This window comes from Rhamphochromis longiceps, linkage group LG16 (genome assembly GCF_057381845.1).
Source record: "Rhamphochromis longiceps isolate RC_006_pf linkage group LG16, R_longiceps_female_GT1.1, whole genome shotgun sequence".
Classification (NCBI taxonomy): Eukaryota; Metazoa; Chordata; class Actinopteri; order Cichliformes; family Cichlidae; genus Rhamphochromis; species Rhamphochromis longiceps.
The window spans coordinates 28,879,529-28,902,405 of record NC_140572.1 but is presented as its reverse complement, the minus strand read 5'-3'; the positions used below and the strand labels follow the sequence as shown (position 1 = coordinate 28,902,405).

Sequence of the window (22,877 nt, the reverse complement as noted above, 5' to 3'; positions counted from 1 at the left end):
ACATGACAGTGAATTCACTGCACTCAAATGGCGTCCACAGTCACCAGATCTCAATCTAATAGAGCGCGTTTGGGATGTGTTGGAACAGGAGAACAAATCTGCAGGATCTGCGTGATGCTATCATGCTAGTACTACTCAGCAGCTTGTAAAAAGGCCACCACAGCAGGTAATTCTACATATTTGATTTGGTAGATTTTTTGTTTTCTCCTGCGATCAAACCAGTAATCTCTTATTTACTGAAAATGTAAACCATCATTTCAACATGAACCAAAATCTCACAGAAATGTTTCCAGAACTTTATTGAATTCATGCCACAGAGAATTAGGGCAGTGCTGAAGGCAAAAGGAGGTAGAATATAAATGAAAATACTCCAGCTGGTGTACTCTGAAGATATGTATTAATAAAACTGATGTTCTTTTGTCTGTAAGTATGTATCATCTTGGATGTTGCCTTTCTTTAGTTGATATTGTACACTGATTAATCTTCCTGTATTTTTTTATCTTTAACTTTATTCCCAAAAGTTTTATACTCTGCATGATTGTCATTGTATAAACTTACAGCATAATTCTAGTAATAAATATTTATTCTATCAGTTTATGTTTTGAACTGGTATTTTAATAGTCAAACATGTTGCAGTTGTATTTCTAATTATTTTCTGTTAGCTGAATGTGACTGAGAGTTAGCTAACATCTGGATATGGCCAACAATTTTGTCTTGAACTCTATTGATTTGTGCTCTTAATAACTTCTGAAGTTAGATGGATGCTGTTTCAGATTATGATTGTCATATTGACTATCCTGCAGATGCTAATGGCTGTTTAGTGTTGCACACATGTGCATAATGTCCATTAGTAGTCCTCTGAGTCATTTCATATGTGTGTGTATATGAGAATGTGGAGATGCTGCTAATATACTTGATAAACATAAAAATCAAGCATGTTCCCATTTAACGTGGACCCGAATGCAACATACCGTATGTGAAAATTGGGGTGTCATTAAACATTACGCAACACTTGTGAATCCTGAGCCTGCTGCTGGTTTCACATTACACTTCAAGAATGGTAAGAAGCTGTAAACCAAATAAATCACTACACACACACCGGTAGCATTGGCATATGTGTTTATTTTGATGAAGTGTCAGAACGCCATTAAATATAATAAACAACTTTCCAAATTTCAAGTTGAGAACATGCACTTTGGTGTGTTAACATGAATAAATCTGCTCGCAAACATTGCAATGATGATATCCAGTATCAGAGCAGTATCTGTTTGCACAGAGTCATCTCAGTCCATCAGAGTAGTAAAGTATCAAATAAAACCATGCACTGAACTATTTGTGGCTCGAGGTGCCGAAATTCTGCCTCACAACAATCAGCCCAGCGGATAGTTTTACTTCTATATGACATAGAGAAAGTTGTGCCATCTGCACTGAAATGCACAGCAGTAACATACACTTTATAATGATAAAATAGTGGAATGTGTTTATCTATAGAGCTTGTATTTTAAGCAAAGCTTTGTGATAAAATGCAGCTCATGTGAAGCATTCTGCAAGAATGAGACCAGTTTGGCTTTCTTTCCTAAGTGGGTCTGAGCCCCGAGGAAGTCGGTACACCTCCCTAAGAGGATCACTTTCCCTGGATTACAAACAACAGAGGAAACGTTCAACATCAATCCCACATCCGGTCTCTGTACATGCTACAAGCCGTCATGTTGTAACACACAGTGAGTTTGCAGTAACCATTCAATAAATCCTGTGGCTCAGACGCTTGTTATGATCAATATTTGTTGACAGCACATCGAGGCGGGGGAGGGATTGTTTTATAGAACACTGACAGGTAACAGTTATTCACTCACATGTATTTAATAAATCAAAATTTCACCCTCGGCACTTTGGCTGTATTGAATTAATTCAGATTGTAAACGCAAACTTAAAAAAAAATGCTGAATAAATACCAATTTGCACAGAGATCATGCCACACAAAGATACATAGCACATACAGTAACAAGGCAATCCAACATACTGCAGGTGATGGTCGAGTCCACCTCTGTAGCATGCTGTATATTAAAATGTAGGTCCAAAAAACAACAAAAAAAAAGGCAGACAAAATACTTATTATGCATAATATTAATGGAAATAAACACTACTATTACATAAAATGATACAAGTTGGAAATATTTGAGGTTATTTACACATTTAGGACATTTTCTTTCTTTGGGCTTACTTGATTGTTATAATAATGAAGCAGTAATATTTTTCAATAAAAGGTGGTGGCAAAGCTTTTAAGTCATCATATTACCTCCAGCTTTCCATGTACTCTTAAAACTCATGTCACTTTTTTAAATATAGGAAATTAGCAGGCATGTGTAAAACACACAGTGGAGCAATTCTGCAAAAATGGTACAAGGCACAATGTTAAAGCTGTCAGACCGACAATGTGACTGCGGAGCTGCCGGCTGCAGGCACATGAAATTGAAAGCGCAATGCTTTCTAGCTATAACCAACCTAAATGCAACATAGCAGTTGCAAAACACACAAATTCTTTATTTTAATTCTGGGCTTGTACACGGCCACATCACGGTCTCGTCTATCTTTCCCTCTCCAGCTGCTCCACTGTGTTTTTACTTCCTTGCAACAGTTTCAGACAGCTTTTTCAGTCTCTTCTTCAGCTCCAGGGGGAATTTCTCATAGCACTTCTTACACACCGGCTTCATGTCAAACTCCACAAACTTGTTCCTGTGGGAGAGAGAGAGAGAGAAACAGCTGTATTTCAGAAGACTGGTCAGTGATCAGTAGAGGATATTGTCTCCAGGTGAGAGGACCTATTTGCTATTTTGTAACATATGATTTGTGTAGCATCACTGTAATGATCTCATTCCTTCAGAAGCCCGTTTCTGACAAGTCTCAGAGATTACTTTTAAAATCCAATTTTTTGAATACATTTTAATTCCATCATTAAAACTCTGACTCCTGCAAAAATTGGACGTAGCAACGTCTGAATTTTGAATGTTATTTTTCAGACCTTTATTTCAAAACCCCAAATCCTGGACAAAGATGCACACCTCCCCATGTGTGTTTCTGGTAGGGTGCTGCAATTAATCACATTTTTATCTTTAAGACAATACACAAGAAGAAGACAACTGTCTTAACTTAAGACTTAAATTTGGATACTGATACTGGTATACGGGGATTCTAAAAATCACATTATACTCTGCATTCAAAGTATCATGTCACATTTGACTTCTGACCTAATATTTACATTTCACATCTGCCTTTCTTTCAACTTGACCTCATCTTTTCCCACCCTTCATAACAAAAACTGACACCCTACAAGGCTGAGACATGATCAAGATGACAGAAACACGCATCCCTCTTTTAATAATTGCAGTCTCAACTTTAAATGAAGTCATTCTGATCATTGTTTTTCAAGCAGTCCTAATTTATGTCTGTTTAATGCTGGGATTCATGGGCATTCTTAATGCCTTTTGATGAATAACAATTCCTGAATGAACAGAATCTTGGCTGTGTTTTCCTTGACAGAAATCAATGTGTGTGCTGACACAGAGTTACAAGAAAATATTTACAGAGATGTCGAAGGTCTTTGGGTGCCTTCTGATTGTGTTCACTTCTACTAACTTGGCCAGCTCCCTAAACAATTTCCGCCAGCTGCCCCTGAACAGCCTTCCCTCCCAAAGTAGATAATCGCTGTATGGAGTGGCGCACGTGTCATAACTGTTAGGACCTCGGAATTTCAACAGCTGATGCCAGAAAGCTGCCGGAAATGATTACGGCTTTGCGCCTTACATCAGACAGACTGGGAGACCCATGAAACAAAGCTTTCCCTTCAACCTGTGATTGATCTGATTTTCCTGTTTGCACAGCAGAGTTTACAAGAGTATCGGCTTAAATCCTTACTAGCATTTCCGACTAGGAAAAGAACATTTTGCTGAAATGTTCCCGGTCTTACGTCACTCAGATATACTCAGTCATCTACAATTCTCTGCTCGTATTTTTGTTTCATGCCTTGGAAGCCAACTGAACTCAGTGTATCAGTGATCTAAGGGTTAAAAGTGGCATGGAAAGTAGGAAAAAAAACTGAAACAGATAGCAAGGAAGACAAAAACTGACCAAAGGAAAAATCAGCTGAAGTAAGGAGAGAGCAGAAAGAGAGGGATCACAGACACATGGGTATCAATTTCTTCTTCTTCTCTTTTGAGTCACGTTCTCGCTTGGCCAGCCGACGTTTCATGTCATCAGGGAGGCGCTCATAGCAGTGTTTGCACACCGGCTTCAGATCCACCTCCACAAACTTATCCCTGATAGAGCAGGGAGGAAGCAGAGATGGAAATGTGAAAGAGGAAGACATGAGGAGGGGCAGAGAGAGAAGATGAAGGGAAAGGAATGAAGGAGAGGGAAGGGGGAAAGTGGGACAAGACAGGAGGACGATGAAAGGAAGGTGAGGTGAAGAAATAAGCCATCAGAGACACAGCATAAGAGAAAGGTAAGAAAAAACAGTTTGGTAGCAGCAGCAAACAGTCTCATATGGAGGATAGTGAAAAGAAACGTGACAGACTACACAGAGAAACCGTCAAACATATCACATGTGAAAGTCTACAGAGAGCCTTCAGAGATTCATAATTCAGCTTGAATTGTCTTCAAAACTTACTTCAGGGTGAGCTTGGTGTTGCAAGTAGAGCAGGCAAAACAGTTGACACACCACGCCTTGTTAAGAGCAGACACCACTGGGAAAAAAGCAGAAGGAGCAGCCACATGAGGCAGATTGTAGACTTATAGTTTAAATTAAACTAATGTTGGTGTGAAGTTCAGGCTACAAATAATTCTCAAGGCAAACCATGAGAAGAAATCAAGTTAAATTCAATATAATAAAGAAGCAGTAAAAGTAAAAAAAACAAAAAAAACAATGCTGATGTAAACAGCCATTATACATTATATTTATTAAAATTAACTTCCTCACCATCGCCTTCAATGACACGATTGCAGTGGTAGCAAACATCTCCAAACAGCTGCATGTGATGAGGAGAGAGAAACAAAAGGTTAACAATGCATTGGTACATCTTATCAGTTTTTATTGAGGCTCACATGACACACAGTACTGTGCTCAGAAGGCACAGAAACAAGCGCAGGCTACAAGGCATTTGGAGTGAAAAAGAAAAAAGATCCATTAAAGCTTTCGAACACTAGGTGGAGTTGTTACATTGACAATCATCTTTGAGATCCACTGAAGTGAACACTGATGTAACGTGTCTCATATAGATGTATGAGAAAGACTAGCTTTAAGGCTCCTTTACGAAGAAAAAAAAATCTCCTGATTAATTTTCGGAAAGCCTGCTTTCCTGATTGCTCCCCACCAAATCAGTGCCTATAATAGCAAACTCCTTACGATCATGGAAGTCTGTGCCGAGCTCATTAGTAGAAAAAAAAACATCAGAAACTGAGAAACCTGAGCTTTTTGCTCGGCTCGCTTCTACATGCGTTTATCTCATTGAGATTTTAGTCAATAATGATTTAGATGATAAAGAGATAAAGTCCACCAAAAATGTAAGCATTTTGATATAATATTATAGATCTATGATCATGATCATGCTAATTGCATTGGGACAAGAGAAATATCTCTTTCAATGTTACACATATCTACCTGTGCAAGTGGTTTAGACTCACTGGACAAAAACTAATACGTGTATATCTGGAACAGATCCATAATGCTTACATACACTTATGGTCACTTTATTAGGTACACCTTTGTTAGTACCTGGTTGAACCTCCTTTTGGAAACTTAACTGCCTTAATTCTTCATGGCAAAAATTCAACAAAGTGCTGTAATAATTCCTCAAAGATTTTGGTGCATATCGACATGATAGTATTACACAAATGCTGCAGATTTGTCAGCTGCACATCCATGATCTTCCACCATGTCCCAAAGGTGCTCTATTGGATTTAGCTCTGGTGACTGAAGGCTATTTGAGCACAGTGAACTCGTCATGTTGAAGAAACCTGTTTGAGATGATCTGAACTTTGCGACATGGTCTGTTATCCTACTGGAAGCTGCCATCAGTAGATGGGTACACTGTGGTCATAAAGTGATGGGCATGGTCAGGAACAATACTGAAGTAGGTGTTTTAATGATTCTCAAATGACACCAGGAGCCTGAGCTGTTAGTACAGGGCAAGATGGGGCGATGCTTTCATGTCAGCTACACCAATTTGTTGATCAGGTGTACCCAATAAAGTGTCCAGTAAGCATATGAAAGAAAAAAATTGTCCATTTCGATGTTCGACTGCAAATTTTCACGTTTTCATCTTTATTTTATACTTCAGCAGCTGTGGACGAACACAGTTCCAGTTCACTGCTAATGTAAACTCTGTTACTGATACTGACGGAGTCATGCATACCATAAACTAAGACAGAGAAATGCGAGTTTCACAACAGGCTAAACATAACAGCATGTTTCAATTTCTATTTTGGTGTTCCACATTAATATTTCGAGTACCAGTGTGTGTTACCTGGTTGTAGTGCGTTTCGCAGTAGGCCAGGCCCTTGCGTTCGTAGTGACGGTGTCCCAGGAAAGGTTTCTCACACTTAGCACACACAAAATGCTGCAAGCAAACCCAAGCCAGGCACACATGGTTAGCACAGCCATCAGTCAGTACAGTACCCCACACTCAGACTGTGTTAAAGGTAGCAGCACAGTCCGGCTTAGATATTATCAGAACATAAATAGATCAGTTGTTTCAAAGGTTTTGTTACTGCATCCATACAGAGAGTTGAGAAGTCAGAATACTGACCTCTAGAGGATATTGGGAAAATATAACATTTTTATGATGGTAATGAATAAAAATCATATCTCAGCTACGAGATATAACATATTTTTGATTAATGTGAGGGCATGGATTTTTTAAATAGCTGATTTTGGTGAATAGTTTTACGATCCACTTTTTAAATGCTAACATTCATTTACAAAATAAATACTATATATACAGCCACTATCTTTTTCTGGTAGCACATATAAACTCTCAGACAGAGCTCTAGATGTCACAGGACAATAAAGCTCTCTAGATACCCTTAAATGTTAAGTCAGGAAAAGCACCTCGTTTGAAATTAAGGTGGAAGTATGATTAGGCCCCAAGAAAAAAGTTTGCCAAGATATCCACTTTTTAGTTGAAAGACTGATTAGAAAACTTTTATACTTGTGTAACCCCTTGTATGGAGGCCGGGTGACTGTAGCCAGGCAGGGAGGCGGGGCGGTAACCAACGTAAGGCCGGTGCTTAATCCCCTCACCATATCAAAGTGTCTCTCACAATAGGCACGACCGCCTCGCTCATAAAACGGGTGACCCTGAAACGGGCGCTCGCACACAGTGCACACATGATGCTACATGTGGAAGAGGGAAGACAGGAAAATATGCAAGGAAATATGTAAGAATAGAGATGTAAATAGGAAAAATAAAGCCAATAAACGTAACTGTGGAGGTAAAAAATATGGATAAAAGTATGGCACATTTTTCACTAGGATAAAATATAGATAATAGAAAGCAATCATTTTCTTTTCTCTATGAAATCCAGCTGAGAATTACTGTGTTTGTTCTAAATACAGAAAAGGAAAATAACCAAAGAATACATCATTTAGATTTAAAATAGATCCACATACAATCTGACGAATCATACTAAATAAATGAACACACTGAAATATTACCTCCTTCAAGGTGACTCTATTTTCAGTGAATAAATTGAGCCAAGTTAATGTAACTAAAGCTGTTTTCATATGCTTTTCGGTTGTTTTATTATCACACCTCCACATGCCACTGCTTGCCCATTGCATTAACCACACGGCCTTCAATGGGTCTCCTACAGGCTCCACAGATCGGGACACCCATCTTGTCGTGGCAGGGTAGACAGTAGAGCTCCCCCTTCAGCTCCCTTGCATCAGCTGTCAGCTCCTTACTGAAAAGGTAAAAAACCCACAATAAACAATCCCAGTACATTTTACTGTAATTGAAGAGATTTATTTAGCTGTCATTTACGTACACAACACAATAGTGCATATGTGAATATGATCAGATAGCTTCACACAGCTGCAATAACACAACCTGTCCAGCAGAGAGCAATAATACGCCTTTCTGAAAATGCTCCTTGTTTAACAATTGTTTCAAACATGTTTGACGGTGATTTTCTTTTTAATAGAAAGTCTCTGTTTACCCGCAGTTGTTGCAGTTGAAGTGATCAGGGTGGTAGGGGTCGTTCTTGAAAAGCAGAGGCTGCTCCTCAATAATGGCGTGGCACTTCTGGCAGATGTACTTGCCGAGGCCCCGAGCTTTCTCTCTGTTGTGACATGGGCGGCACAGATGCCTGGTGGGACAGCAAGGGGGAGAGAAATATAGAAAGACAGAATACTTGTTTAGATGCTTTATCACCTAATTATGAGTTTTGTAGATCTTTCCACATCTGGTTTTGTCTTCTGTGATTCAAGTGAATCAAACAGATACAAGTATCCTCCATAAATCCTTCTCACAGGAGTTAGATGTGTCCATGACATGTTTTTATACATTAACTGAGGCTAACAGTGAAAATTAGGTTGGGACTTCCTCATATGTAGAACTTTTAACTACTTGAAATATTTTGGCTTAAACAAAGGTGCTGCCTGTGCAGAGCTTGCAAGACGCAGAACAAATGATGCCACCACACATTTATTTTGGTTGGACAATAGATTGACTATTTATTACGAGGCTAGCAAAGTGCCAGATATTTTGGTTTTCACATTCAGCGCTGTCGGAAGGTGTTGGGAAAAATTCAGGGCTGTTTTACATCTATGAGCTTTGGTGTAAGATTTCAGAGCTGAGCCAAGACAATATAAAAGTCAGGGGAGAGTAAGACAGGCTCTATATAAAGTACCTGATAAAAAGCATTACAGAAAAAAAAAACTGTAGCTTTCTATATCTGTTAAAAGACATCATTTAAAAAGAATCCCAACCGAAACTGTGGTGAGTTGATGTAGATGACTGACCTTCCAGCATTCTTAACAAATCCAACATCTGCGAGCACAGCCTGGCAGATATCACAGCAGAAACAGTCTGGATGCCAACTGTTGTTCATTGCCTTGATCACACGGCCAATAATGAACTCACCTGGGAGAAAAAAAAATACGTTTAAATAGGTGTGTTCATGATAATGCAAACGTTACGCAGACATTAATTATGTCAAGAGAAACAAAGTCCACATCCTCCCTTTGAAACAAATGTAGCAGGTAAAAAAGATGGATGGATTTAATTAATTCCCTGTACTCACCACACTGGTGGCAGCAAGGTGCAAACAGCATCTGGAAGTCATGCTCACAGTACTTCCTGCCTTCAAACTGTCAACAGATCACATAAATAGATTAGAACAGTCATAACACTGACAAACAATATCATTAAAAAAAAAGCTCAAATAGCTAAAATATACACAAACTTCTAATTATTATACTGTGTGAACCACTGACTGTAAATAAAAGGTGGATGTAGCCTTGAAGTTCTTTGTAGTGGCCAGCAGGGGGCGATTCTGGTTTAAAAAAAAGAGATCGGACTGTATTGGGGTTTCTTACATGACATCATCTGCAGATTGCTTGAGAGACGTCTGCCGTTGCTGGTTGCTGGGTCTTCAACTAAACTAAAGTGTTGCACTAAAAACCTCCTAGTGATTTCCACGGCCACTGTTAGTACTTTATTGTTATCTGGACAAACTATACCTGCTAACTTCCAGCCAAGCAGCAGTACAACGAATCGATGATTTTGAGGGCAAACTGTTTGCATTTCTGGTTTGTGTTGCCCTTTCCACAGTTTTACTACTGGAGAGTAGCTGTTAAATGTTTGTAGACAAGTCCATCACTTCTATTCAAAATACAACTGGAGCAACATGCTATACCTCAAAAAAATCAGTTTGGAGGTTTTTGCCATTTTGCCTTAGTGACTTCCATGTGGCTTCCAGGGGTTCACTAACCGGTCTGTAAGTTTTAGACATTATTTACCCAGCAAAAGCCATAAACCTCAAGCATCCACTTGCAACCACATGCATCACTAGTTTCAAATGTTCAGCACAGCGTGATGTTTATTTGGTTATTTAAGGTGCCAGTTAGAGTGAAATTTAACAAAAAAGTACATATTTTGATTGACAAGTTGCTACCTTATGAGTGCACAGTGTCATTGTTTCTCAGTTGGAGAAAACTGAAATGCATAAATTGACTTCACGCACCACTGGGTAATCTCTCGTCCCACTGTCTGGGTGTAACAGCAGTGTCATGACCGAGCTTTCTAAAGGTTAATCTGGATGAGTGACTGCCACAGTTTATATTTTATTATATCATGAATGTGACACTTACAGGCTACAATCCAGTAACAGGGGTGTCGGAAAAATGGACCGTCTAATGACGAAAAATGATAATTCCTTTGAACGATTAAAGGATATGCAGGAAAAGAAAGTGGGTTTGGGGGTGGGGGTCAAATAACAGAAGGGGTGTTTCAATCAGTTCGGCAGGGGGAATTAAACCCACACTGTTGTAACCCAGTTTTAGAATATAAAAAGAATAAACAGGCTTTTGTACATATTTCTTTGTATACATTTAACTGTATTTAAACTTTATATATTAAGTCTTCCCTTTAAAACAAGAGTTTTATTATCATTCTTATCAAGAGGGTTTTCTTTTAAATCTACATTTTACAGGTAATATGTATCAACTGACACAGCAGTGATGAGCAAAAGCTGACAAAATGACAAGAAGTACAGCACAATCATCAAGGATGCACAAGTTGTGAGGCTGATACTGATACTTCAAAAGCAAAACAAAAAACTCATTACCAGCCATTCCAGTATTTACTGTCACACAATGTGGCAGCTAATCTTTATCTGAGTATTTATAGGAGCATGTAGCATGAGGAATGACATCTAACATCCTTGGCTTTGATGTTTATTTACTGATCAGAGCTAACAGGTTCTCTGGAGCCGGTAAAACATCTGGCCCTGTGTCAAGTATGCAAACGGTTTACTGGAAGAGAGCTTCTAATAATCCAATAATCCTTTAAGGTTGTGCTCACCCTTCTTTATTTACTTTAACTGGACAGTTCCCTCACACTAAACATTGATCTAACTATATAAAGAAGGCCAATTTATTGTTAAGCTGCATTGTAAGCTTTGTTAGGCAATGAAGCATATCTGCTATAAAAAGTTGACACAATTAGCAGGTGTTTATTATAATGCACAAACCATCATGGTACCATCATGCATATTTTATGGGATTAGTAAAGAAAAAGATGTTACCTCATAGAAGAGCCCCTCTGGGAACTGCTGGAAACACTGGGCACACACGAAGCACTGTTCATGGTAAAGTTCCCCATTGCTGTTCACTATCTTCTCTACTGGGTCAAAGCCACTCTTGCAGCGCTCACACATGGCATTGGCCAGTGCATTGGCCATGTTGCTGAGGAGAAGAAAAACAAACTTAAAATCAAGGACAAAGTATATTTCTGTACTCAAAAGATTAGTTGATATAAACCTTAAATAAAATATAATCATTACAAAAAGCTTTTGCAACTGAAGCAAAACTCGCTTCGCTCAAGATATTATTGGCTTCAAATAAAGAAATAGTGCCATAGCAGCAGGTATGTTAGTAACAAATGACATTATTATTCACTTGGACAGAAAGACACATTGTGCTACCATGTTTGTTGATCTATCCAAGGCATCTGATTCTCTTGAGCAAACCCTGCTCTTAGGCAGACTCAGTGATGTTGGTTTGGGTGACTGTGTTCAGGAGCTAGCTTGCGGATATATCTCACTGTGTTTATACAGATGGATAAAAGTCAAGTTTTCTGGACAGTCCCCCACGGTTAAATTTTAGACCCGTTTTTTTCTATTTTTAAAAACACAATTTAAAAGAATTGATTTACTGCTAAAATGCAGCTTTATGCAGACGACACCATACTTTACTCTGAGTCAGGGCATTGCCTTTTGTCTGTTGCAGGCATCATTGTGTGGTTTAAAGGTGGTTCATAATGCTAAGAAAACATAACTGTGTATTCTATAATCCGGTTTATTGGCCTTCATTAATCCTAAAGCTGGGAACCAAGTCACTCCGTGCATTGCTTTGAAGGTGACTGCTGGTTGCTTGCCACCATCCCAGGCTCTAGTATCCAAGGTAAGCCCTCTATTGTATTAAGTACCAGGTCATATCTCAGTCAACAGTATTCTTTACTCTCTTTTTTTTTTTCTCTTTACTCTCACTCATGGTTGCTTCAGTCAGTCACAAAGTTTATCTCAGCTCCTACCTACTTTGTGTTGCCAACCGTTACTTCACCTTGTCACGGCGGGTGAGAAGAGCCGTGTGAAAATAACAAATGAGGATCCAATCGCAGGCAGTAGTGGAGAAGTGAAGGTGGTTTATTGAACACGAAATAAATATAGACAAACAGCAAATGGAGCACGAAATAAACTAGACTGGAGACAACTAAACTACTGAATACGAACCGGAACTCAAACATGAAGCAAGGTGGACGACGGCATAAGATGGTGACAGCGGGGAACACACGGAAGAAACATGGTGGATACACAGACGGACCAGCAACTACAATGACAGAGGACACGACTTAAATACACAGAGAAACACAGGGGAATTACACACAGATGGTGGACACAGCTGGGAATAATCAACAAGACAAGCCAGAGGTAAAACTGAACACACTCACATGAGACGCAGACCTTCACAATAAAACAGGAACAAGAAACCATCACACTAAGACGCAGACTCGACATAGAGAGACAGACAGAAAATGACACATGGAACTAAACTAAACCTGCAAAAACATGACAACTCAAAATACTGGGTCAAACTGACCCAGAACCGTGACACACCTGTGGTTACCAAATATTCATTTCCATGGTCTCTGGTTGCCACTTCCCTGCAAATTGTTTTTGCCATACTGAGTAAACTACTTTCTTATCTGCATCAACTCCTATAGTTTACAAAAGAACTGCTATTAATGTATGAGTAGTCCTCTAGACGGCTCCTCTTTAGGGTACCCAGGGTTTCCCCCCCTATTTAATAAGTCCAACCTTATTTCTCTAACTTAATTATAAAAAATATTTTATTGTTTCCTACCATTGATTTTACATCTGTAAGGAATTTCTTTCTGTAACATATTTCCCTAAAGAATAATAATAACAAGGGTCATGCCAGGACACACCTGATGTAGTATCGTCCACCAACATCATAATAGCTGAAAGATATACTGAGTCAAAAGAGAAAGTAATGTGGGAAAGACCAGTCACACACACACACACACACACACACACACACACACACACACACACACACACACACTAAAGTTAATGCTCGTCCATCCAAGAAATGTGAGTGCATGCACTAACATGGATTCATACAGAAGACAAAACAGAACAAAAAACCCCAAACAAAACAGAACAGATGTGGTCTAATGATTTTTTTTTAAAAAAGCTTGAAAACCTGAGACAGGCAGCAGCTATTAGAATAGAATAGAATAATCCTTTAATTGTCCCACAAGGGGAAATTTGGTTGTAACAGCAGCCAAAAAGACACATATACAAACAAACAGTACACAGGACACAGAACAGCTATTGCTGTTTTGCTCGACAATCAGAATTGTTTGTTTTGAGAAACTTTGGGTTTCTCTGGTTTCGTATTTTTGATTACTCTTGGTGTCATGGTTCTGTATTCTGTTTGTTGACATTCGGGCTTTCTCTTATGATCTTAAGGTTACTGTTCAATTATCTGTGCATTTAGTTAATTGAAGGTTGTGTATCCCCTTTGTGTATTCCCACTCTGTTCCTTGTCTTTGGTCTCCATGTTTTGTCTTCTGTCTGTGTTAAGCCTGGTTGTCTTAGTCTGGGTGTGTCAGTCTTTTCCTGTTTTATTTTGGTGTCTGTTCCTCCCTGTATCTTGTGTCTAGTTTTACTTCCTCCTTAGGCATTATGCTAGTTATCTCCAGCTGTGTTCTCATCTGTTTCCCATTCTCTCGTTATCCTTTGTTTGTATCTATTGCCTCAGTCGTCCCTTGTTTTTGTCACATCTTCTCTCATGGTTGTATTCTCCCTTGCATTATCTTTATTAAAGGGTTTTTTTTATACCTTCCTTAGCTTGTGTTATTTTATACTTCGTTTTAGTTTAATAAAAGCATCTTTAGCTTAGTTTAATCCTCTTGTTTCCATGTGCTGTATTCTGAGTGCAACTCTGCCAGCCACACAACCAGTCCTTACATTTTTTTACTGCTGTACTGCTAAAAACACAACTGTAATGCATCACTGGGGGTGGGCCCCAGGCTAATATTTCCTTATGTTGCAAAAACCGGTGCCAGAACAAGCAGCACATTATGAGGCACACCCAAAAACCTGCAACAGAGATTCATGAAACCATCCTCAAAAAACAAAAAGAATTATTTGCAATCTTTTCTTCTGTCAACCATCACATCTGCAAAATTTGTCACAACACACAGTTAAAACCCCCAAACGTTTAGTTCATTTAAATAAAAAGAAAATCTGACACATGAACAGCTGGCACACAGCTGGATGTTTTGATTTTGATTTACAAAATGGAACACAAGCCAATCTGATCTGGCAACGGGCAAACTACGCTCTCTCTCAAACTGAATGAATCTATTATGAAAAATGTGCAACACATCTGTCAAACAGTCAGCTCAAATTTACAGCATCTAGTTTTTATAGATGTTGACAAGTTTTGGCTATACTATCATCTAATATTTGGCTGATTGGTCCTGTGTGCATCTGACCAGTCTGTATTTACTCCTAAAGGTAGGATTTTACGGTGGCCCCTAGAGACAAAGCACGTACAAACTCCAAAACACTTGCAAACTCCAAAACACTTGCAAATTCCAAAACACTTGCAAACTAAAAAACACATGCAAACTCCAAAACACGTACAAACTCCAAAACACATGCAAAATCCAAAACACTTGCAAACTAAAAAACACATGCAAACTCCAAAACACGTACAGACTCCAAAACACTTGCAAAATCCAAAACACTTGCAAACTAAAAAACACATGCAAATTCCAAAACACGTACAAATTCCAAAACACGTACAAATTCCAAAACACTTGCAAAATCCAAAACACTTGCAAACTAAAAAACACATGCAAATTCCAAAACACCAGTGGCGGCTGGCCCATAGGGGGCGCTCGGGCTCCGCCCCCCCAAATGTGGAGGAGTAAAAATATATATTTTTAAAAAATTCATCAATGATAGTTTTACTATGTGTGTGCCCATATACAGCCAGGCGTATTTTAACATTTTCACCAGCTGACTCATTAAAGTTCAACCAACAAACGGTGTTTTTCTTCTTCTGGGGCGCTCGTCAAAGCGCCCTTGATATGCAGCGAAATAGCCTATCATTAAATGGTTGCCAGGGGAAAATAATAAATATTTGACCTATCAGCGTCGCTGAATTAAATGGTTTGGGGGCGCTTAAAATTGCGCCCCTGCAGAAAACGCGCGAAGATTTGCTGTTCTAGAATTTTACCTCAGTCAGTAGCCTAAGTGAGCTATAAGGTCAGAGAGAGACGATGGCAGCGGTATTGTTAACGGTTGAGGCACAGCCTCCCCCAAATTCGGTTAGATCGCTTCTAACCTACCCTTTTGCCAGAAGGACAATGGCAGAAAAACTGCAAGTTAAAGAGTTGGGACCTGACAAGCCCGAAATTCAACTAACCCAGGCAACGAAGGAGAAGTCAAAAGCATACAACAGGACTTTTTGTCGGAGTTGGTTCCAGCGCAAGTCGTGGCTGACAGGCTGTGTAACAGCTAATGCACTTTTTTGTTTCCCGTGCATACTGTTCAAAAGTGACAAGTGTGATTTGACGTGGACACAATCTGGACAAACCGACTTAAAGCACCTCTCCGAACGAATCAAGAAACATGAAAGCTCACGAGTTCATATGGACAACAGTGTAAAGCTAGCTGTGCTAGGGAAAACTAGCATAGCGGCGCAGCTAGATGATGGACATCGGATTGCTTTAAGAAGGCACAACGAAGAGGTAGATAAAAACCGTCATATTTTATCTAAAATCATCGATTGTATTAAGTTTTGTGGTGCTTTTGAGCTAGCAATGCGGGGACATGATGAAAGTGATTCCTCAGACAATCCAGGGATTTTTAGAGGTTTAGTCGACTTGATGGCATCAATTGATCACGACTTGAGGCAACACCTTGAAAATGCTACTGTATTTAAAGGCACCTCGAAAACAGTCCAGAACGAGATCCTGGATTGCATGTTGGCAGTTCTGAGAGAAAGGATCGTGGAAGAAGTAAAGGCAGCGAAGTTTTTAGCCATTCAAGCTGATGAAACCACTGACATTTCTACACACTGTCAGTTAGTCATGGTGCTAAGATACATTGACCAACGAAACCGTATTCAAGAGCGTTTTTTTGAATTCATCAAGCTACCCAATGCTTGTGCAGATGCAATAGCCAGTGCCTTATCGGAGAGGCTGTGCTTCATCCTCCCCCAGGGACAAGAGAGAAAGTTGATCGCCCAGGCCTACGATGGGGCCGCTGTAATGAGGGGTACCACTGGAGGAGTGCAGCGTAAGATACAGGACATTTATGCTAACGCTCACTACGTACATTGTTATGCCCATCAGTTAAACCTGGTAATGCAACAAGCAACCTCCCACATCCCTCAAATCAGTCACTTTTTTTCCGACATAGCAGGATTCGCTTCTTTTTTTACTAAATCGAGCAAGAGGACTGCAGTGCTTGACGAGGTGGTGGCGCACCGACTTCCAAGTGCATCGGCAACCCGTTGGAACTTCAACAGTCGTGCTGTGAATACAGTGTATGAACATAAAGACGATCTGGTGAGGTGTTTTCAGACCATCCGTAACAGTGAAGGATTTGATGCCCCTACAAAGAGAGATGCCGGTGGTTTCGTGAGAATTCTGGAAGACGAAGCTTTCTGTTTTTTCCTGGCCTTGTTTCACAAGATAATGCCACATGTAGACATGCTGTATAACCACCTACAGAAGAGAAACATCGATTCTGTCACCATCGCAGGGATCACCCAGACATTCATCAGCCGCATGCAGGCTATCAGGTAGGCATAAAAGCATAAATATGTAACCTAGAATAAATGTTAATTATCTATGCATAGATTCTATCAAATTCTCTGCATATATTCTGTGTTCTGTGACTTAAATGTTTAATGGAATTCAGATAATTTTGATTTATATCAGCCTTTGAAGTAATTTTATGAAAAATATTTGATTAAGTATATTTGATGAAGTATATTCCCAGTAATGATTTGATGTAGCCTATACCATAGGCTATTTCCTGAAATTATGGCCAGGGCCTTTATTTACTTGCACTGGTTTTCCCCCAGCCATTAAACCAGGTCCGGTTATTAATTAAATCCGGTAATTCCCGGTAATTAGAACACAACCTTTGTTTGGTTTGTGTTTGGTTAATATATCCCTATTCAGTTTTCAGAAGCCATTAATGAAACTTATGTATTGGATCAGGGAGGCACTTCCTAATCTGGTTGTGGATGAGGAGTACAGGGGACCTGTTCAAGACCCACCCACAAAGAGACGGAGAACATTGGGGGAAGACAGGCAACACCATTTGGCACTGGAGGTAAGCACTAGCTGCTTGGTCTGATTTAAATCGGATCATCAGATAAAATCTAATGACGATGCTGTCAGATGTCATTTGATATAGTGGTCATGACTGTTTTGTTTTGTTATGGACAGATTTTTTTTTTCAGAATAATGATTAACATGAGACATGTGCCAAAGTCTTACCACTGAATCTAACTCTTACCAATTATATATTATTGGATAGGTGTGCGACACCATTATGAGCCATGCCAAGGAGAGGTTTTCTTTCACCAAGCACCTTGTCAGCGCCACTCTGTTGCAAGGAGACTTGTTCCAACAACACAGCAAAAATTTTCCAGATGCAGCACTACAAACCACAGTGGAAGCCTATCCCTCATTGGACAAAGCCAGACTTAAAACAGAACTGTCCCTGATCTACAACAACGAGGAGTTTCAGAGTTGTAGTGGTGCGCTGGCGCTCTATCAGGTTCTGATGGAAAACAACCTTCAAGACACATTCACCGAAACTGTAAGTCTTCTTAACATCCTCATCACCACACCAATGACAACATCAGAATCGGAGAGGTGTTTCTCTACTTTAAAGAGGATAAAAACTTTCCTGAGAAACAATATGGCTCAGGATCGGCTCAACGCTCTGGCTATGCTGTCCATAGAGAAAAAACTCACACAAGAACTTCCTGATTTCAACACCAGGGTCATCGAGAAATTTGCCACTCAGAAAGACAGACGAGCAAAGTTCTTGTACAAATAAGAACCCTTAACCATATTTACTCTCTTTCTCCATCCCTCTCTCTTTCTCTCTTTAGCCCACCCCCCCCAATCAGTTTACAGTTGTTGTTTTCAATAGTTATTTTTCATTCATTCATTCAAAAAAAAAAAAATCTGTTCATGTTCATTTTTACAAATCTATACAAATGGCCAGAATATGGTTGTTCATTTTAAATTTAAATTAAAATTGTGTTGTTTGATGTACTCATTAAATGGGTCATTTTAGTCGATATCATAAAAATTGCCCCCCCTGAGATTTTTTTCAGGAGCCGCCACTGCAAAACACGTACAAATTCCAAAACACTTGCAAAATCCAAAACACGTACAAATTCCAAAACACTTGCAAAATCCAAAACACTTGCAAACTAAAAAACACATGCAAATTCCAAAACACGTACAAATTCCAAAACACTTGCAAACTCAAAAACACATGCAAATTCCAAAACACAACGGAAGTGCTCCAGGACGCTAGGGGCAGTGTTGAGCTTTTGTTACCTAGTAACTACACAAGCCAGGAAGTACCAATGACCGGATTTGGGGTTTGCAGCCTTAAAGGCCGCATTTTAAGGCCGATTACGTCACAGCGACAAGAGAAGGCTTTCCCAATTCAAAGGCTGCTTGAAATGCGGCCCTCAAATGCGTCCATAATTTCCCTGAATTTTAAGGATGGGTCGGTGTAGCCTTCATGGCCCAACATATCCCAGACTTCATAGTGCGGTGGTGGTGTGGATAATTTTGCCGAAAAAAAACGGTGGAAGCGGAGCGGAGGAAGTGTAAACTTTCAGAAGTAAGTACTGAATATTATGTCACTTATTTATGCGCAAATATTTTTTTAATGAAGAACATTAAACCATTATTGTTGGCCACATGTCGGGAAAATTATGTGACATTAGTCATGTCTGTACTTTCAGAATTAACTTGGTTTTAAAGCCTTTACTTTAAAAATATATATATATAGTCGACCTTAATCTTACAGAGATTGTGATGATTTTGTGGATAATTAAAGTCAGTCATATATCCACAAACACAACAAGCTGAAAGTCAGTGATGCTGCTCGGTTTGCAGTCCTGAATATCACAGCACAAGGAAGATTCACTGCACTGTTAATGTTAGCTATGTTATATTGCTGCCTCTGTTCGGTGGTGTCGAGCCAAACGGACTTTAACGTGTGTTTGAACGAGCTGACGGTTCACTCGTTAAGCTGAAAGAAAGATGCTTTAATCGCAGGAGTCACACATGTGTGTCCACTGTACCATCTGGGAACTCCTCTTGTTTCGTAATAACACAAACACTAAATCCTCCTTCTTTTGTGCTGTTTTGTAGCAGTGTATACACCTGAGACTGTCACCTGTCTGTCTGTCCTGCACTCGCTCTCTGTTTCTTTCTCTCTGAATGTGGAATAAAAATATGAACATGTGTTTATAAGTCACACTTGTGTTTGAATCCTGCAGCTTATCACACATTTGATTTCCATGTGTGACAACTGCAAGTGTCCAGAGTGAGGACAGACTGAGGGACCCACTGCTGCACATCATCTGTGAGGCTTTGCACCCCTGATGATCCACCAGGACAAACTCAACAGTGTGTGAGGAAGAGGAGGAGGAAGAGCCAGCAGCAGCTGACAGATGGAGAGAATAGACAGACTGTTCCCTGTTTGTGAAGGACTGCTAGAAAAGTTTAAAATAACTAATTGTCTGTCCTGAATCAGTCTTATTAGGTAATGTTCAAATAATTTTATCATTCCAGTGTTTTCAGTGTGGGAGAAAGTACTCAGGGCCTTCAAGTTACACACTATGAAAGGCAGCAACAAGTGTAATATTCAGAAACCTAAAGTATGTATCAGCAGCCGAATGGAGCTAAAAACAAATGTTTGTTTCAGTTCTATGAAGCTTTGAGTATTTTGGATCAGTAGCACTGCTGTGTTTGTTGCATCATATTGCTGTAATTGTTTATATGCTTTATATATTCTGAGGTAAGTTGATCTATAGTGTTACATCATATTCTGTAAGGATGTTATGTGTTTGTAGACTTTCTGCCCAGTTTGACCCATTTAGCAGAAGCCAGCCTGTTTAAGGCTCTGATATCTATTCTGTATGACTTAAAGCAGTTATGACATGGTCTGATTTTCTCACCCAATAAAGGAATATTTCATATATCAGTCTACTCTTCATTTTATCAGAAACAGTTATCACAGCTTGTACATTTTCTTTTAATAAATATATGTAAGCAATGAGCCAAATTTAGTAATGCCAACATACTGAAGGAACAACATTTGTCTCTTATATATGATATACCTATATATGCACTGTCAAAGATACTTGTCTTTGAGTGAAGATTTAAGGTGATAAGACATATAAATAACTGCAACTTGAATCTGTACTGAAGCTCAGTATTTGACACAGAGTTCATGTTCACTGCTGTAATAGCTAATAATGATTAATATAATAACTAGAATATTGGCCATATTATATTTACATTACCAAAGTGATATGACTTTAGTCTCATGAACAACATCAGCTAATTCTTATTTACTAATTAATCTTGAAATGACTGTTCAGTACAGAAATGAAGCCCAAAAATCATGTTTTACTGTCCTGTGGTCTCAGCCTCAGATACTTATCAAATCACACAAAGCTCATGTAGAAACAAACAAACAAATGAACAAAATATGTTCTCCCTCATTTCTGTCAAACCAAGTTGTATGACACGTTTCCAGCGGTTAGTATCACGGTTGCTAGGCAACCTGGGAAGCGCGACGGAGACCGTCCCATACAGACAAACTTGCCGTTTATTTTGCAAATCGAGCTCAACACTGCCCCTAGCGTCCTGGAGCACTTCCGTTGTGTTTTGGAATTTGCATGTGTTTTTGATTTTGCAAGTGTTTTGGAGTTTGTACGTGTTTTGGAGTTTGTACGTGTTTTGGAGTTTGCAAGTGTTTTGGAGTTTGTACGTGTTTTGGAATTTGTACGTGTTTTGGATTTTGCAAGTGTTTTGGAGTTTGTACGTGTTTTGGAGTTTGTACGTGTTTTGGAGTTTGTACGTGTTTTGGAATTTGCATGTGTTTTTTAGTTTGCAAGTGTTTTGGATTTTGTACGTGTTTTGGAATTTGCATGTGTTTTTTAGTTTGCAAGTGTTTTGGATTTTGCAAGTGTTTTGGAATTTGCATGTGTTTTTTAGTTTGCAAGTGTTTTGGATTTTGCAAGTGTTTTGGAATTTGTACGTGTTTTGGAATTTGCATGTGTTTTTTAGTTTGCAAGTGTTTTGGGTTTTGCAAGTGTTTTGGAGTTTGTACGTGTTTTGGGTTTTGCAAGTGTTTTGGATTTTGCAAGTGTTTTGGAGTTTGTACGTGTTTTGGAGTTTGCATGTGTTCTTTAGTTTGCAAGTGTTTTGGAGTTTGCATGTGTTTTGGAATTTGCATGTGTTTTGGAGTTTGTACGTGCTTTGTCTCTAGGGGCCACCGTAGGGGATTTGTTAGACCGAGCACAGAGATCTGACCAAATGAATCCGGTATGGCAATCTCTACACAATTCTCCCCAATCTGATCCTTTATATTGTCATAACTCTCCAAACCCACTTCTGTTACAAATTATACTCAGGCTGAACTTTGGACTACTTTCATCTCGACCTCAAGCACAGAAAGCAATCAAATGCCAAAACTGCAACATTCACTGTTAATTAATAAAAGCATATGCCCCCTGCTCAGAATAACAACACCTCCTAACACTTAAGACAAACTGGAGGTGAATGGGAATGTGCAGACATTTGCAGAGATAAAGGAACAATGACAAGGGAATAGCGGGACTGTCCCGGCTTCGCTGCTTTGTTTTAAAGGTCACAATACCACAGTGTATCTAAGCAACAGAAGTACGCACACAAGGCCGTTGAAGGATGTTTATGGAGTGATGCCATCTGTTCATTTAAACTCACACCAACTTGGGAATCATCAAGAATTCCATAAACTTCAAGACATTTTAACTCACTGTTTAGGGCTTTACTCTAAACTGGTCATCATTCCAAATGTCTGCCAAATGGCTTTAAGAATGCGCGCTACATCAAACGGGTAGAGTGAGTGGAGGTTCTTTTAACATGAACACATTGAAACAAGATGTTTCCACTCCTCACATGCTTATCAGACGCATATTGTTTTATATGCCCTGTCTGGGCTGATATCAAACACACTGAGAGCCCTGCCCTGTCCACAGGCTTGGTGGGAGGAAGTGATACATCCTTTAGGCATTTCCACTCTGCTATCAGCTTCTAGCACTCTGTGTGAGCCAAAGACAAGCCAGAGATGCAGATTTCAGAGAAAATACGTTGTTTCTTTAAGCCTGGTGCAATCAATGACAATCCGGCTCTTTTTAAGGCCGTGTAGGCTGAAAAAAAAGTCTCACCAGCTTCTGCATGAACTGCTCATATGGACAAGTCAAGAGAAGGCAAAATGATTTCTAATACAATTAAAATGGG

General features: G+C 39.3%; 2 protein-coding genes across 6 annotated transcripts in view; one reads left to right on the top strand and one right to left on the bottom strand.

Moving 5' to 3' along the window:
* Positions 1–1,102: 1,102 nt before the first annotated feature.
* Positions 1,103–22,877, bottom strand: part of lims2 (LIM and senescent cell antigen-like domains 2) — a 43,117-nt gene continuing 21,342 nt past the window's right edge. For 3 of the 5 annotated variants that reach the window (XM_085383951.1, XM_085383948.1, XM_085383945.1), the window contains exons 2-11: positions 11,302–11,461; positions 9,298–9,364; positions 9,017–9,137; positions 8,212–8,361; positions 7,806–7,956; positions 6,519–6,611; positions 4,973–5,021; positions 4,664–4,739; positions 4,126–4,313; positions 1,103–2,733 (exon numbers count right to left, since the gene is read on the bottom strand). In XM_085383951.1, the coding sequence (XP_085240077.1) occupies positions 4,172–4,313; positions 4,664–4,739; positions 4,973–5,021; positions 6,519–6,611; positions 7,806–7,956; positions 8,212–8,361; positions 9,017–9,137; positions 9,298–9,364; positions 11,302–11,461 (1,009 nt within the window). In that variant the 3' untranslated portion in view covers positions 1,103–2,733; positions 4,126–4,171. Of the gene's footprint in view, positions 2,734–4,125; positions 4,314–4,663; positions 4,740–4,972; positions 5,022–6,518; positions 6,612–7,294; positions 7,388–7,805; positions 7,957–8,211; positions 8,362–9,016; positions 9,138–9,297; positions 9,365–11,301; positions 11,462–22,877 lie in introns of all 5 variants that reach the window. The other 2 variants (XM_085383946.1, XM_085383947.1) reach the window with 2 other exon arrangements.
* LOC146651340 (zinc finger MYM-type protein 1-like) lies at positions 16,203–18,396 on the top strand. The gene is made up of 3 exons (XM_085383605.1): positions 16,203–17,122; positions 17,547–17,661; positions 17,869–18,396. The coding sequence occupies exons 1-3, from the start codon at positions 16,203–16,205 to the stop codon at positions 18,394–18,396; spliced, it is 1,563 nt and encodes a 520-aa protein (XP_085239731.1).

What these genes read in the sequence shown, in the direction of transcription:
- LOC146651340 (XM_085383605.1), top strand. Translation starts at nt 16,203, where the DNA reads ATGGCATCAATTGATCACGACTTGAGGCAACACCTTGAAAATGCTACT. An exon ending in AGCCGCATGCAGGCTATCAG is followed by an intron (nt 17,123 to 17,546) that starts GTAGGCATAAAA and finishes GTATTGGATCAG; the next exon opens with GGAGGCACTTCCTAATCTGG. An exon ending in AACACCATTTGGCACTGGAG is followed by an intron (nt 17,662 to 17,868) that starts GTAAGCACTAGC and finishes ATTATTGGATAG; the next exon opens with GTGTGCGACACCATTATGAG.